Genomic DNA, 14,229 nt, shown 5'->3' with positions numbered 1-14,229 from the left:
ATAAAATGAAATAGAAGGTTTATGAAACTGGTTCAGTCACAGAATAAGTAGACAGCAAAGCCGTAAATCATATGTAGCCTGGATTGGCATACAATCTATTGCCACTACACCATCTCCAGTTCTAGTATAAGTGAGTACTAGTATAAAGAGAACCCTAAAAACACCAGATGTATGCCATGAATTTTGAGAAACAAGCCAGATAATGACAGGAATATTCTGGAGGAATGTGTTGGGCATGGTAAAAGAGAAGTGTTAATGGTTTGAATATGTCTCCCAGAGTTCACATGCTAGAAATAATCCTCAATTTTCTATGGTGATATTAATGGAAGGTGGGAACTGTAGGCAATAATTAGGATTAGTTAAATTGAGCTCATGATGTGATTGGATAGTGTGTGTGAAAAAGAGAAATGTGGTATTACTGACATTCTACAAAGATGAAGAAAGACCTTGCCCTGTGTCCGCTGGGGATGCCCTCTGCCATTTTATGATATAACAAGTGGGTCCTCACCCGATGCTGATGCCATACTCTTCAATGTTTGAGCCTCCAGAATTAAGCCTAATCAATCTGGTTTTTTGTTTGTTTGTTTGTTTTTAGAGACAGTATTTCTCTGTGTGGCTTTGTAGACCAGGCTGGCTGTGAACTCACAGAGATCTGCCTGCCTCTATCTCCCGAGCACTGGAATTAAAGAGGTATGCCACCACTGCCCGGTTTCAATCTGTTCATTATAAACTATCCAGTCTCATGCATTTTGCCATAGTAATAGGAAATGGATCAAGACAATAGGTCTTGATCTGCAGTGTTGGATGGAGGGAGAGAAGTCAGCAAGACAAGTGGTAAGCAGATTGTGAAAACCCTGAGTGAGAGTAGGGAATAGGTTCCTCGAGGTCCTTTAGCAAGTGCAACGAGAAGCCAAAGGAGATAGTGTCTGCTAAGGGAACACTAAAATTATAGATGCAGAAATTGTGATGCCAGTAATGGGTCACAGGGCATGTCTTCAAGAGGCTTTTGCTGTCAAGGCCACCCTTCCCTTTCCAGTGCTTCAAGCAAGGCAGGTACTGTCCTTATGATAAAAAGAAGGTACAAGTCTTCTAGGGCAGTAAATTCATGTCTTCGAGTGCCAGCTTTGACTGCTAGCAAAACATTTCCAAAGTGATACCTGAAAGGGTCTGAGGCTGCCTCAGGATTGGGTAGCAAGATGTGAGTCACCCTACAGCGTCTTTCCTCCATGCAAGATATAAGGATAGCATGGATGTCAGCTGTGTTCTGGAGGGTGGCTGCAATGCTATGCTTGCTTTTCTGACCAATCACCATTTGAACATGCTCACTCATGTCAGTAGGGTTCTACTCAGCCCGTTTCTGTGCTTACAATTCTCCACATTTCATAATCAGTGGTAGAAAAATGCCCATGTGTAAAAGGAGCTGATTTGGAGGACAGAAGTTGCAAAAGGCACCCTTGGGGAGGCTTACCTTTTTTGCCCCTTGCTCTTCTTCCACACCATCTCCTATGACAACATACACCACTTTCCTTCCGAACCTTTGGATGATCCTCTCAAAGCAGCTCTCCTTTCCTAGTGAGTCAGAGCAAATTACAGAAGTGTAACAGCTGGGAACCCAGTGTGACAATTCGGGGAAGCTTTAAATAGACACTTTGTTCATGATTTGGATTCAACTCATCCCGCCCAAGGAAATGAGTCTAGCTACTTGAATGATATGAACACAATACAATGTGGTAAAGGATGTGGATTCATTAGCAGTATGTTTGCTGTCTCTTGAAAAGTGATGGCTATCAATATGGCCTAACACAAAATCACAAACTTAAAATCTGAGTTTTGTTTTGTTTGTACCATTGTACAATTCTTAAGCATGAACTTTGACAATGCCACATCTCAATGCCAAAATATTGGACACCACGACTGAAATACTCTTTCCTAAAGAACTTATGACATAAACATAGCAGTGTGTATGTGTGTGTAGGTGCACACAAGTGTGTACACGAATGCTGTGTTGTAGTAATACATTCTTTCCCTACAAGCTGAGACCTAAAAGTCATGTAATTCTGGCAGCCTATTTTAACTTGAATTAAAAACTTGTTATATCAAGCTGAACATAATGCAAGACCAGTGAGAGTGATAAAAACAATAATCCAACTTGCTATAGCAAAAGAAATCAAACACTGGCATAGGCTTCTCTCTCCACATGCAGGTCTAGAGAAAGACACGCAAGGCCTAATGTCTTTGCTTAATGATGTCTCATGAATGTCCTCTTATAATAAATGCCAGCTATCGAGGGCATGGGTGCTATACAAGACTGTTGCCACCTCACCTGGCCCTCTCCTGCTCAACCAAGCACTTTCCTAGAGGCAAAGCAGGATACAGGTAACAGAACACCGTTATCTGTCTACTATCTTTCCCATGTCAGGACTTCCTTGGGCTTGGTTGGCGGCTGTGCTGTCCGCACATCTCCGAGGCTAATGCCAGCATTGTTTCTTCTCAGAAGAGATCTGTGTTCCAGGTCTCAGCTGCCAATAAGGTCATTTTAATGGACAATGGGACAGTTTATAGTTCTCCTCCATGAGTGGCTGAGCAGGGCCTGCACCTCTCTCAAATGAGGATCAGATATACACATGAACAAATTGCTTGTTTGCTTAAACAAATGTCTGCTTTATATTTGTATTTTGCACTAAGATCTCTCGTTTGCATCCGACAGAATGTAATACAGCCAGCCCTAGTCAAAGATGCCTTTCAGTGCTTTAGCTGTCCACTAAACTGTGAAATTTTAAATCACTGTAAGAAACAAATAGGGAAACAGCTTTTTTTTCCTCTGGATGGAAAACACTTGGAAATTTTGAAAAGCTGTATTATTTTGTGCAGAAAGGAAGATTAAGTTGATTGCTATGTCAATGTGAGCAGTTTTTTCTTTGTTCTTTCTTATTTCTTACAGTGTTAGGGATCAGACCCAGGGCATTTCTCACAGGTGAGGCTAATTTCTCCTGAGCTAACTCCCTTCCCCGTAAATCCCTTAAAGATTATTTAAGGGTAAAGTTTTGGCAGGGAAACGAAAAGAAAAAGTCTTGCCTCTGTACTGTCACCTACAGGTTTTATTGTAAACTTTGGGTTATATAGGTTTTTTTTCACATGAGATATTTAAAAAAAAAATCAAGTTGGCACCTTTTCTACAGTGACCTCCACATTGATTTCATTTGTTGACACAATAAGCAATAATCATGGGGCTTTCAATTTCTATTTTATTTAACTTAACATAAAAATGTATTAGCTTTGGGGCTGGAGAGATGGCTCAGAGGTTAAGAGCACTGACTGCTCTTCCAGAGGTCCTGAGTTCAATTCCCAGCAACCACATGGTGGCTCACAACCATCTGCAATGAGATCTGGTGTCCTCTTCTGGCCTACAGGCACACATGCAGGCAGAACACTGTATGAATAATAAACAAATATATCTTAAAAAAATGTATTAGCTTGCAAAGCATGAGTAGTTCTTATACTTCAGAAAGGCAGATTTCAAAGGTGGCATACTTCTCTGCTTAGGCTCTCTGCACTTATCCTGTCATGGCAAACCTCATGTTCCTGGTGAACCATGGCAATGCTGACCCCACTGCCTATAAGAACTCTGTGTCAGCTTCCTTCAGTACATAGGCCTTTATCCTTTTCATTCAAAACCCTTTCCTGTGTATATACCAAATGCTGGGCATTGGAGCAATTGTGATGACAAAGAGAGACAAAAGGCCCCCAGGAACATAATCTGATGGGAAATTCATACTATAAACAAATAAAGAATTTCAAAGGAGACATACGAGGTTCTAAAAGCATAGGAAGATGGAAGTTAGACCGGAGGGCAGCCTTCTTTCCATGTGTGAACATACCCATTCTTTTGCTGTCTTACAGTGATATGCAGGGTACTAATGTATGTTGATGGCTGATCCCTGGCTTCAGCATTTCATGAGTACTGCACAATAGCTACTCAGGGACAATCACAAGGCCCTTGACATGGAATTTCTCTGCTTCCTTGATCTCATTAGCATGTATGTTCAATAAACACTCTTATTTGTCCTTCTCTACCCAGTAAATACCATTTTGTCCCTTAGCTTTGGCTTACACTGACCTCTGATCCCTCCTGGCTGGATGCAACAGCTTCCTCAGCCCTGCACACTGCCAGGCACTTAGCAGGATATCATCTCCTTGTGGAGAGGATTTTGAATCAGAGTGACATGAGGCTTGGCTCTTAGCCATTTACCTTAACAACTTAAGCCCGGCTACTTATGTTTCCTCATTTGTAAAATGTAAAGATGAATATGCAAACTGCCTAGTACAGTTCTCTGCATCTAGCCTGCTGGAGGCTCATTTGAATATCTCTTTGTCATAATGGGTCACAGATGGTTATTTGCTCCCCTTGAGAACAAGTCAGGACTTTTCATCCTTTTTCTTCTTAGTTTATATCCTGACTACGTTTCTTATCAGACTTCATGACCCTCACAACTGTGTATTCTCCTTGTGGGAAGCTTCCTTTTTCTATCTTCCCAGAATTAAAATGAGAGGTTATTTTTTATACATACTGAGCTAAAACTAACAAAAACCCATTTCCAGTAAAATAGAGATACTTTGTACGGACAGTTTTGCTTCAGCTTACAAAATGTTTGTGTTGAAGTTATCTAAAAGAATAAATACAATAGCTCAGAACTTAAGTTAAATCATTTGTACCTTAAATGCCCCACCTTCACCTTCTTCAGTAAAGTAACTCAGTTACGTGGGTTATATTTGATATTTCCCATGCTTCTTCCTTTTTTTCCGGACACAGCAAGAATTCTGAAAACAAGTTGTATTCACTGCCTTCCCGTTCACACAGGCCTCATAAAAAAGGATTAGTTAAAACCATAAAGAGCTCACCTATTTTAGTCGCACTGTAAATATTTTCTATTGGAAACACAATTCCTAATCCATAGAGCAGGACTTTTGCCAATGCCGGGATGAGCTGGGTAGTCGTTACTAAAATATTCACACAATTCGTCCTATGAGAACCCAAAGAAAGGAAGACTGTTGACAAATAAGTCTTCAAGATAAGCAAGCCTGAGCAATGCCCACTTCCCAGCCCATGCCCACGGGCGCCTCACCGGGAGTGGATGAGTGAGAGGGCCTTCAGGGCCAGGGTCAGCCACGAGTCTGTGAGTGCTTCAATCTCAGCCCTCAGCTGGAGCCAGGCTTCCCTCTTAGCAGGGCCAAGCAGACCTGAGGGGTAGAAGGCCCATGAGACTTGCGTGCTCACCCACATGCTCATGCAGAGCCATAAGGAAGAAACATTTTACAGAGACCATCATGATCCTTAAGCCGAATTGTTTCAGATATCATTCAGTTGCAAAAGTATTTAGTTTGCAGGGAACATCTGTCCTGACATTCCCAGCACCCCTTCTTCTGATGAATGACCTCTAATCATGGACTATGGGTAGAGTGGACTTCCCTTCTGGCTCTAGGGTAGGTGAGTGTCCTTGGTCTGGCCAGGGACAGTGAGTCTTGGAATTTTGTCTGACTCTGTGGAATGATGTTTTCCCCTCTCCAGCTGAGGGACTAATCGGTGAATTAGAAGCCCTGGGACTACGGGTCATCATTTGGCCACCTCCTGTGAATGACTGACCTAGGACTGGCTCCTAGTGGGAGGAAGGCACCATGTGTTTTGAGCATCTGGCCCCAGTCATACTGTACAGCCTTATCTGTACACCTCACATTATATCACCTATTATTACCTTTATACTCAAGACACTTAGACCTCTGTGAACTATACTGAAAAGTCTCAGGCCAACACGCATAGCACAGGGTGGGGAAGAGTGTTAAGTTATAACCCATCTTGAATTGTGGACAAGGCTTTCTTAAAAGGACCACTGAGTGTTGGAGAGGTCAAGGAGCTCACCCCAGGTCACCACTGGTCAGAGTGAGGCACTAGGTAGCCAGGGCAGCTGGCTCTTGTCATATTTGTCACAAAATTGTAGTAGAAGTTCATCAGTTAGATGAAACCATCCTTAATTCTATTATATCCAACAAGGCAAGTCCCAGAGTGAGTGGCACTTTGCAGATTTTATCTAGACTATCTGAAATCAGCCCACTGAGGTATCCATCAGCCACTTACCTCCCACGTTGTTTTTGTAGGTGTTGTAGATTTCTTTTACTCGTCTGTAACGGAAGGCCAGCTTTCTCATCCAGTCCACACCACCTCGGACACCAGTTGCCAGGCATAAATTAGCACTGGTGGCTGCTGCAGGGAAGCCATCTGTCCCGAAGTTATATGTGCTGTTTAGATTCAAGGGAAGCCCAGAGTTAATCAAACAGAAGATAGATCTCAATTAGCTGAGCAATTAAACTCGTAACTGAGGAATGGTCAGTTTGTGTACCAAGGTGCTCACCTCAGGTCCTGGCCATTATCGTCTGATGAAACATCATCTATATGAACTTGGTCACATTCCTAAAATGCAATTTAAATGGTGTGTGTTAATTTTTAAGAAGCACCTTAAAAAAAACAACAGTATTTTAAAAAACACCTTAATTGGCATGTTTTCCAATTGTGTCCATCAGTAGGTGGCAGCCTTGTTAAATTGGCATTTTTACCTATTTGGGGCCCTTTTCTATAGGAACCAAGCAATGTCATCAAGGACTACTGTTACTCAGCTTTAGAAAACACATTGTTGTGTTTAGAAAGGAAAGTGATTGAAAACAATTAGCATGTGTGTTCCATAAACCTCAGGTACCTAAACACACCATACTACTCAAAGCCTAAGTAACTGAGTGCTAGCCTAACTGAAACCAGACATTTTGGTAAACGCAACATGCTAGAAAAATTAAACCTGATGCTAACTGCCAATGAAATTATGACCTCTGATTGCTGCTGAGCCACACACCAACACAGCCTCAGGCCAGTGTGCCGAGGAGCCTAGACAAAAATCTGTTACTGGTTTACTATTTATTTGAGAGATGTGAGTTTTATCTCTCTCTCTCTCTCTCTCTCTCTCTCTCTCTCTCTCTCTCTCTCTGTGTGTGTGTGTGTGTGTGTGTGTGTGTGTGTGTGTGTGTGTGTGTACACTCGCACCCACATGTTCAGGATTTAAAAAGCGTGGAAGACTTGAAAACTAAATAAAAATAATCAAGCCATATGGCATGTTTTCCCCAAACATTTTCCTGTTATTTTTACTGTTTTGCTAGCGTTACATATTCATGGTACATACATAAGCACTGGATTTATTAGTTTTTATAGAATAATGCTATTGTTAGCAGGCATGGCGCATGCACTGTTCAGAGCATCTAGTCACAGCCATGGGCTGGAGCTTAGCTACTAGGTCCCCAGTTTTTGCACCTGTTCACATAGAAACACCAAGTGAGTGAACATCCTCTTCCTCTATGCCCAGCCCCTGTGGCTACTGTGGGAAGAAGTGGCCCTCTGTCACTATGAGTGACTTAGAAATGGAGATGGCGGCTGTCACAGAAAGAAGTAATCCCTACACTTTTGCTTTTATAGGTTGGTTACAACCCTGCCATTTTACTCAGTCTTCATATAACCCACCAGATCTTAGGATACTTATTTCCATTAGAGTTTTAGTTAAAAAATATTATTAGAAGAGGGTTCTCCAGACAAAGGCTCTGGCAGGTTTCAGACAGAGTTAACTCCAAAAAGTCTAGAGCCTCTCTGCCAGTGAACAAATTCAGCTATGCCACAAAACAACACATGTCTAGCCTCATAGTAATGGAAGGTGGATTCTTCATGTTGTTGGCTTCTTTGGATAAATCCTCCTCTCCATGGGTTTGTGAGGAAGGCAGCTCGAGACAGGAGTGAAAAGAAATTCAAACCAGCTGTTCCTTCACAGAATTAAAAATGTGACCCACCCCCAACCTCCCCCCCAAAGCTTCTCTTTTGCAGGCAGCCCTCTCCCAGCAAGCAGCAAGTTCCAAGGAGGAAAAGACTTTGACCTTGTAACCCTCCTCAGGCTCTCCTGAGGTCTTTGACCTCAGATAAGAAAAAAGGAGAAGCAGGGCTGAGAGTCCTTAGATGCTGACTGTGAATTTAAGGTTTGCAAAATGAGTCATTCTCAGAAAACAGCAGGCATATTGCTTTTCAGCATTAACAACTGAGTCTTAGTCTACAAGATAGAATAATTGTTCATGTGTTCAACAACATAATTCTAGCTTTAAAGGGTTTCTAACTCAGGAAAATAAATCTCAGAAGCTTATCAAGCAATGCAATTTTTATGTTGTTTTTTATTTTATTTAAAAGCATGCGGTTAGTGGAGGAAGGAAAACCTGCAGTGCCTCGGATCTTTTCTCTTTTTTTGTGGGTGGGATTTAATTCAAGGACTCAAAACTGGCTCAGAGTTCCCTTGCTAAGGATGGGAAGGGTTGTTTGGAAAGCAGGGTGTAAGGAAGCTTGTTTTAAAGTCATTTACTTTTAAATTTCCACCCACTGAGAAGTGAGCTAACACAAGGGAGGACCCATTGTTGCCACAGTTTTTCAACTCAAAGTGTTTTGTTTCTCCTGCTAGCTGTCTTTAAGACTCATTGTTCCAGGCTGGACCCCCACGTGAAGACTTATTTAGTATCTTTTAGCTCTAATCAAAAGTCAACAGCTTCAAGCTTTTACTGACAGTGCAGAGTTTTCTCCAAGGTGACTTGGTTCAAAGAAAAGCTCCTGTAACAATGGCATTCTCATTATCAGGGGAATTTTGTAGAGTTTAATGGAAAAAGATTTTTAAAAATCAAGAGTGCTTTTAAATGGGTGCAGATAGCACCTTGGAGAATGAAATGCCTCTGTTTGTTTAGGGAACAACAGAAAAAGTGTATTAGTGCTTTAAGCTCAAGTATACAGAGTACTTAAGAAGGATCCATTTACTTCTGAAAACTGTGAACTTGGGAGTAAGGAGTAATGGTATAATTGCTCTGTATTAAAGTTCTGTTTGCTGGGGCTAGGGGTGTGTCTCAGTTGTAGGGCATTTTCCTAGCATGTGTGAAGTTCCGTTGATATCCCTAGCTTTTGTGTGTGCACACACACAAAATAAAATACCAAAAAGTTTCAAAGACTCCCAGAAATCTGGAGAACACTAAGAGGCTGCAATCCACTACACATGCCATGTGTTGGCTTGTCCTAAGTGTGTTTACTACCAAACTGGAACCCTTGCCTTCATTCTTATTTCCTGAAACTCGCTGTCCCAGAGGATGGACCTTTTTCCTCTCCATTTTCAGAAGCCATTCTGTATTTCAGGGCCCTCTGAAGCCTTTGGGTTGTTTTGAAAGAATCTATTAGGCTTTCATTATCATTTGGGTTTGCTTGTTTTAAAATTTCCAAATTTGCTTTAAAGAACTAGATAATGTGGTGAGGAGTGGAGGGTAAGGTGGGCTGTGGTGGGGAGGGAGGTCAGGGCTCCTCTGCACAGCCTCTGGTTTTAAGCTCAGTGGGCCCTGGCTCCAAGAAACAACCCTAAGTTCAAAGCCACAGGAGTCTATAGATTTGAGAGACAGAAATAGAAGCTGAATCCATTTCTAGGTGCCAAAATCAGTCTTGAAAAAACTCAAACTGGGTGCTTACTACACAGAGCAGGGCACACAGGATTCCAAGGGTGAAATAAGCTTTTATTCCAAAAGCATACCAAACATGCTGACAATGTTCTTTTGAAAATATGAGATGGGCTATGAGCCGCTGAAACTGCTGCTGAATAAGTCCGAGGGCAGTGCTCACGCTTTTGGAAGCCACTGCTAAGTGGGCATATTTTACACATTAATGTGCAGTACTGGGGCTGGCGAGTGTGAAGAGACTCCCACTCTCTCGCCTGAGACCTAGTGGCTTCAAGGAGTGGGGGCACACAGCTAGTGACTGCAAGGTGTTGGGGACCCAGAGCTAGTGACTGCAAGGGGTGGGGAACCCAGAGCTAGTGACTGCAAGGACTCCAGACAGGGTCTGTACTTCTGCCCACTGGAGCAGGCTGACAAGCTGGGGCTCACTCCTCCAGCCATTGTCTATGAAGAGCAGCTTTCTTTCACTACTGTTTCTGAGTCTGAAAACAATGGGGAATGAAACAAAAATCCTCATTCTGAAAACTAGCCTCTTCATAGGGAAGCCATGCAAGAAAAAGACAGGCAAACAAACCACCTAGTCGGTCTGGTAGGGATTTGAAGCAAAGGACACATGCAGCAGGACAAGGGAATATGCAATGCCACATGAGTTCAGAAAAAAAGAGCCTTGTAGGCAAAGGGGACAGTAAGTTCAAAATCCCCGAGGCAGAAGAAAGAACCCAGAGAATCACTGGGCATAGAGGTCACAGCAAACAGCCCTTGCAGGCTGCACTTAGGGTGTGGCAGGAAAAGGTCTGGTCTAACTTCACAAAGACAGATTGATTCTACCTGTGGTAAATGCAATAGCAGCTCGTGGAGTCCAAAGGAACCCCCTTCTGCTAAGGACACAGAGGTCTGAGGAACTGCCATTAGCAAGGAGCAGCACAGGCCACCACTTGCCTTCATTAGTTTTGTGATTGCAGGAATCTACTATGTAGAGAAAGGGTGGTGTTTTAGGAAGGGTCCCTTGAACTGTGATAACAGGCCAAGACAACTTTTAGGGTCTTAAAACTGGCTTGCCAGACCTCTTCCTTCTAATAGCTTTGGGGTGGGCAGAGAAAGGGGTAATTATTGGGCAAGGCTTCATTTTCTTTCTCAAAAATTACAGTGGCACTCAGTGACAGAGAAGACACCCTATTTCTCTGAATCTCCAAATCTACACAGCATTGGTGTAGAGTTAGAAATAGATGATATGTGAAGGGGAAAATGTTATTTATTCTAAGGACTTTTAAACCAGAAACTTTGCACAAGGGAAAAACAATTTGATCCAAGCATATGGAATTATAACTTTAAAGACACTTTAAAATGCATTTTTATTGTGTGTGTGTGTGTGTGTGTGTGTGTGTGTGTGTGTGTGTATGTATGTGACATATGTGTATGCAGACATATGGGTGCCACAGCATATGTGTAGAGGTCAGAGGATGACTTGTTGGAGTCAGTTCTCTCCTTCCATCACGTGGGTCTCAGGGTTCAAACTCAGGTCTTCACCGGCTGACAGCAACTAGCCCATAACTGACATTTCAATTTGACCAGTCACAAATGGAGCCAAATAGTGCAAACAGTCCTGAGGAAGAATAGGGGCCAATGCAAAGCTATGATTGTCTTTTGCTAAGAAAATTTATTAGTAACTACTAAATTTGAACATCGCTTCCATTTCTTGTGGAATTCCTGTAAGAGCAATGGAAGCCAAGCAACCCTTATGCAAAATGTTTGGAACCAAAAATGTTGGGTTCTTAATTTTTTTCAAAATATGGAATGTTTGTGTATACATAGTGATATAACTTGGGAATGAGACCCAAGTTTATTTATTTTTTTAAACAGAAAATTTACTAATATTTCATGTGTACCTGTTATACTCAAGTTCGTGGGAGAAAATTCAAGAGCTTTTAGTGTTCTAATCTAATTTATAGATGAGAAGCAAAGACTGTGAGAAGCTCAGAGTTCTAGGACTCCAATTCGTATCATCTTTCCAGGATCCCCCAAGTTTATGGGACACAGACATTGGACCATCACTGCCGGTTGGGACCAGGGTTCTTGGTGACTTGTCAGTTGCTTGGGGCTTAGGGGACTCCAGCTGGGAAGTGTGTCCTGCACTGCCTGCAGAAAATACTTCCAAGATGTGTGACTGTGTTTGTTTCTTCCAGCCTAGAGCATGAATGTGCAGCCTCTATCAGCCAGTGCAAGCTCTAACCCTTTATTTCAACACCAGGCCCTTAAATGATTGACATGTCAGAGGGCATAGTCCTGAAGGAGACACATTCACACATAGTTACTGGGTTTTTTTACCAGGTGACAAAGTACATACAGAGAGTGAATGTATGTGGTGAAAGTGTGGTTTTAGCATGTTACATTGTCACTGGCACACTGTGAATGGGAAAAATACGAAGGCCAGGAACACAAGTTAAGCTACCATCTCAATAGCAGGAGCAGAACTGGGGCAGATAGCAGCTGTCTAGATATGGGGATGGGCCCTGGAGTTCTTAACGAATTGGATAGGGATCATGTCTTTCAGATAAACAATAACAACCAGAACCCAAAATTTCTACTTCTACCACTTTCCTTCACTATGATTCACAGAGGACTAAGAGATAAAATAACTGAGCTCCAGACACTGCTGGCCCTCAGTTTGTAGCCCTCTAACACTCACAGAACCAGGTTGTAAAATGCTCATATGGATGGCTGGGGAACCAGCCAACACACCAGGCCACAGAACACAGCTCGGTGCGGGAGTTGGCAGAGATCCACCTGAGTTAGAAACTAATGGTCATCGGCAGGCAAGCTTTTGCTTTTAGGACTTTGCTGCACTGTTTTTCTGCCTTTTTGGTCCCTTCTGTCTTATTCTTGGCATGGCATCTCTAGCTGACCTTTTTCTGATCCGTCATCATCTCTGGGTGTCTAGGGGTGGGCCACAACCTTGTTCTTTTGGATCAAGCCCTGAGAATAACTCAGATTTTGTACAAGGCCCCTTATGCAAAATATTAACTTATGGCAGAATTTTTCTGCAAATATTTATTCTTCTTTGATACTGTAGTGGTTGTTCTTTCCCCCCAAGCCTTTTGCTTCTACCATAATTATGTAAAAATACACCACACAGTTCAGGCTAGTTTAGGAAAATTAATAAAGAGAATTAAGACAGTTACAATGGGCCTTATTCTCATTGCCAAGTAGATGGACGTCATGGGCAGCACATTGATGCTCTCTACCTCTGAACATGAACCTGGAAACACAAACTTGGAGTAAATCTGGAGCCTTTGAATAAATAGAGGCTCTAAGAAGATGCTGATGAAGTTACTAAAGAGAACAATATAAGAATGCTAGAAGCTTGTCTTCAGAGAGGCCGAATTACCCTGCCCACATTATTAGCACCCCTATTGCATTTGCCAATGTTCCAAATATACCATGAGAAAACAGACAACTGTCCTGCCTTCTAATTGTTTCAATATCGTCCTGTCCAGAGTGAACATGGAAGAAGTCATGGGATGGCTAGCTATTGCTACTGCCTCTTTTAAAGTAAATATTTATTTTATTCCTATGTTTATGAGTCTTGCTTGCATGTATGTATGGGCACCCTGAGAATTATTAGTGCCCTCATAGGTCAGAAAGAGGCATCAGATCCCCTGGAACTAAAATTGCAGATGGTTGTGGGCTGTCATGTGGATTCTGGAAACTGAACCAGCATCCTCTACAAGAACAACAAATATTCTTAACTACTGATCCATCTCTACAGCCCCATGTGCCACTACATCTTGACAGCAGTATACCTACTGAGACCAGCTGGACAGTCAAGGTGAAGAAACAACCCTGGCTTCTGTGTCCTTCTCTTATCTTCCATCACACAATTACATTCATAGATAGGAACTCCCTATAGAACAATACAAACACTTGCTCAAGATCTGTGCCATCTCTAAGTTGCTAAAAAGTAGTTCTCATATTTCTTAATATGAAACTCCCAAATGTAGCGCAGTGCATTAGAGACAAGCCCACACCAATGGTCATCAAGCTGATTTTCACAAATTATTAGTAGTACTTAAAACACAACCAAACAAGAAACCACACAAAACAAGAAGCCTGTAGATCTGCTTACACTGTCTTCACAGAAACTCATACAACGGCCTTTCAGGGTGATCAGTGTTGGCAATATGAGAGTGACATGTTTTCAGAGAGTGATTACTCCATGGTGATTTGGGCAATAGCTTCTGACTCCTTGGATGTTTTAATAACTTCTTTGGAAAACCAAGGTAAAGGGCGTGACCCAGATGTCTGCTTTCCCAAGAATATCTATGATTCTAAAAGTCTAAGGAAGGAAAGAGATGGTCCCAGAACAAGCCCATAGATGGAAGAGGTAAAGGACCCTGCTTCTAATTAGCTTATGACTGGACTTGGTATTAAATCTAACATCTCTAGTTGAGCTCCTACACTCTAGACATTAATTTGCAGGGACCAACTTCTCACTTGCTTACTCCTGTCTGTGAAAAGGAGTGTGCCCAGTTGAGATTGTATTTATAAATACTAATTCAATCCTGAAGGCTCTCTAGAATGTGCCCAAACCCTTAGCACATCCAAGCAGACACAAGAAACATTAAGAGCTATCTGTACTTCCCTTACTTAGCGCTACAGAACAAGCCCAATGCCTGGTGA

General features: G+C 42.2%; 1 protein-coding gene across 8 annotated transcripts in view; it reads right to left on the bottom strand.

The window, feature by feature from the left end:
* The window catches only part of Eya1 (EYA transcriptional coactivator and phosphatase 1), a 143,439-nt gene that overhangs the window by 10,083 nt on the left and 119,127 nt on the right, over positions 1–14,229 (bottom strand). For all 8 annotated transcript variants that reach the window (XM_027398825.2, XM_027398824.2, XM_027398823.2 and 5 more), the window contains 5 exons: positions 6,405–6,463; positions 6,131–6,291; positions 5,124–5,238; positions 4,900–5,021; positions 1,469–1,569 (listed from right to left, as the gene is read on the bottom strand). In XM_027398825.2, the coding sequence (XP_027254626.1) occupies positions 1,469–1,569; positions 4,900–5,021; positions 5,124–5,238; positions 6,131–6,291; positions 6,405–6,463 (558 nt within the window). The remainder of the gene's footprint in view (positions 1–1,468; positions 1,570–4,899; positions 5,022–5,123; positions 5,239–6,130; positions 6,292–6,404; positions 6,464–14,229) is intronic.

This window comes from Cricetulus griseus, chromosome 2 (genome assembly GCF_003668045.3).
Source record: "Cricetulus griseus strain 17A/GY chromosome 2, alternate assembly CriGri-PICRH-1.0, whole genome shotgun sequence".
Lineage (NCBI taxonomy): Eukaryota > Metazoa > Chordata > Mammalia > Rodentia > Cricetidae > Cricetulus > Cricetulus griseus.
The sequence above is the reverse complement of the archived record's forward strand: the minus strand, read 5'-3'. Positions and strand labels throughout refer to the sequence as shown.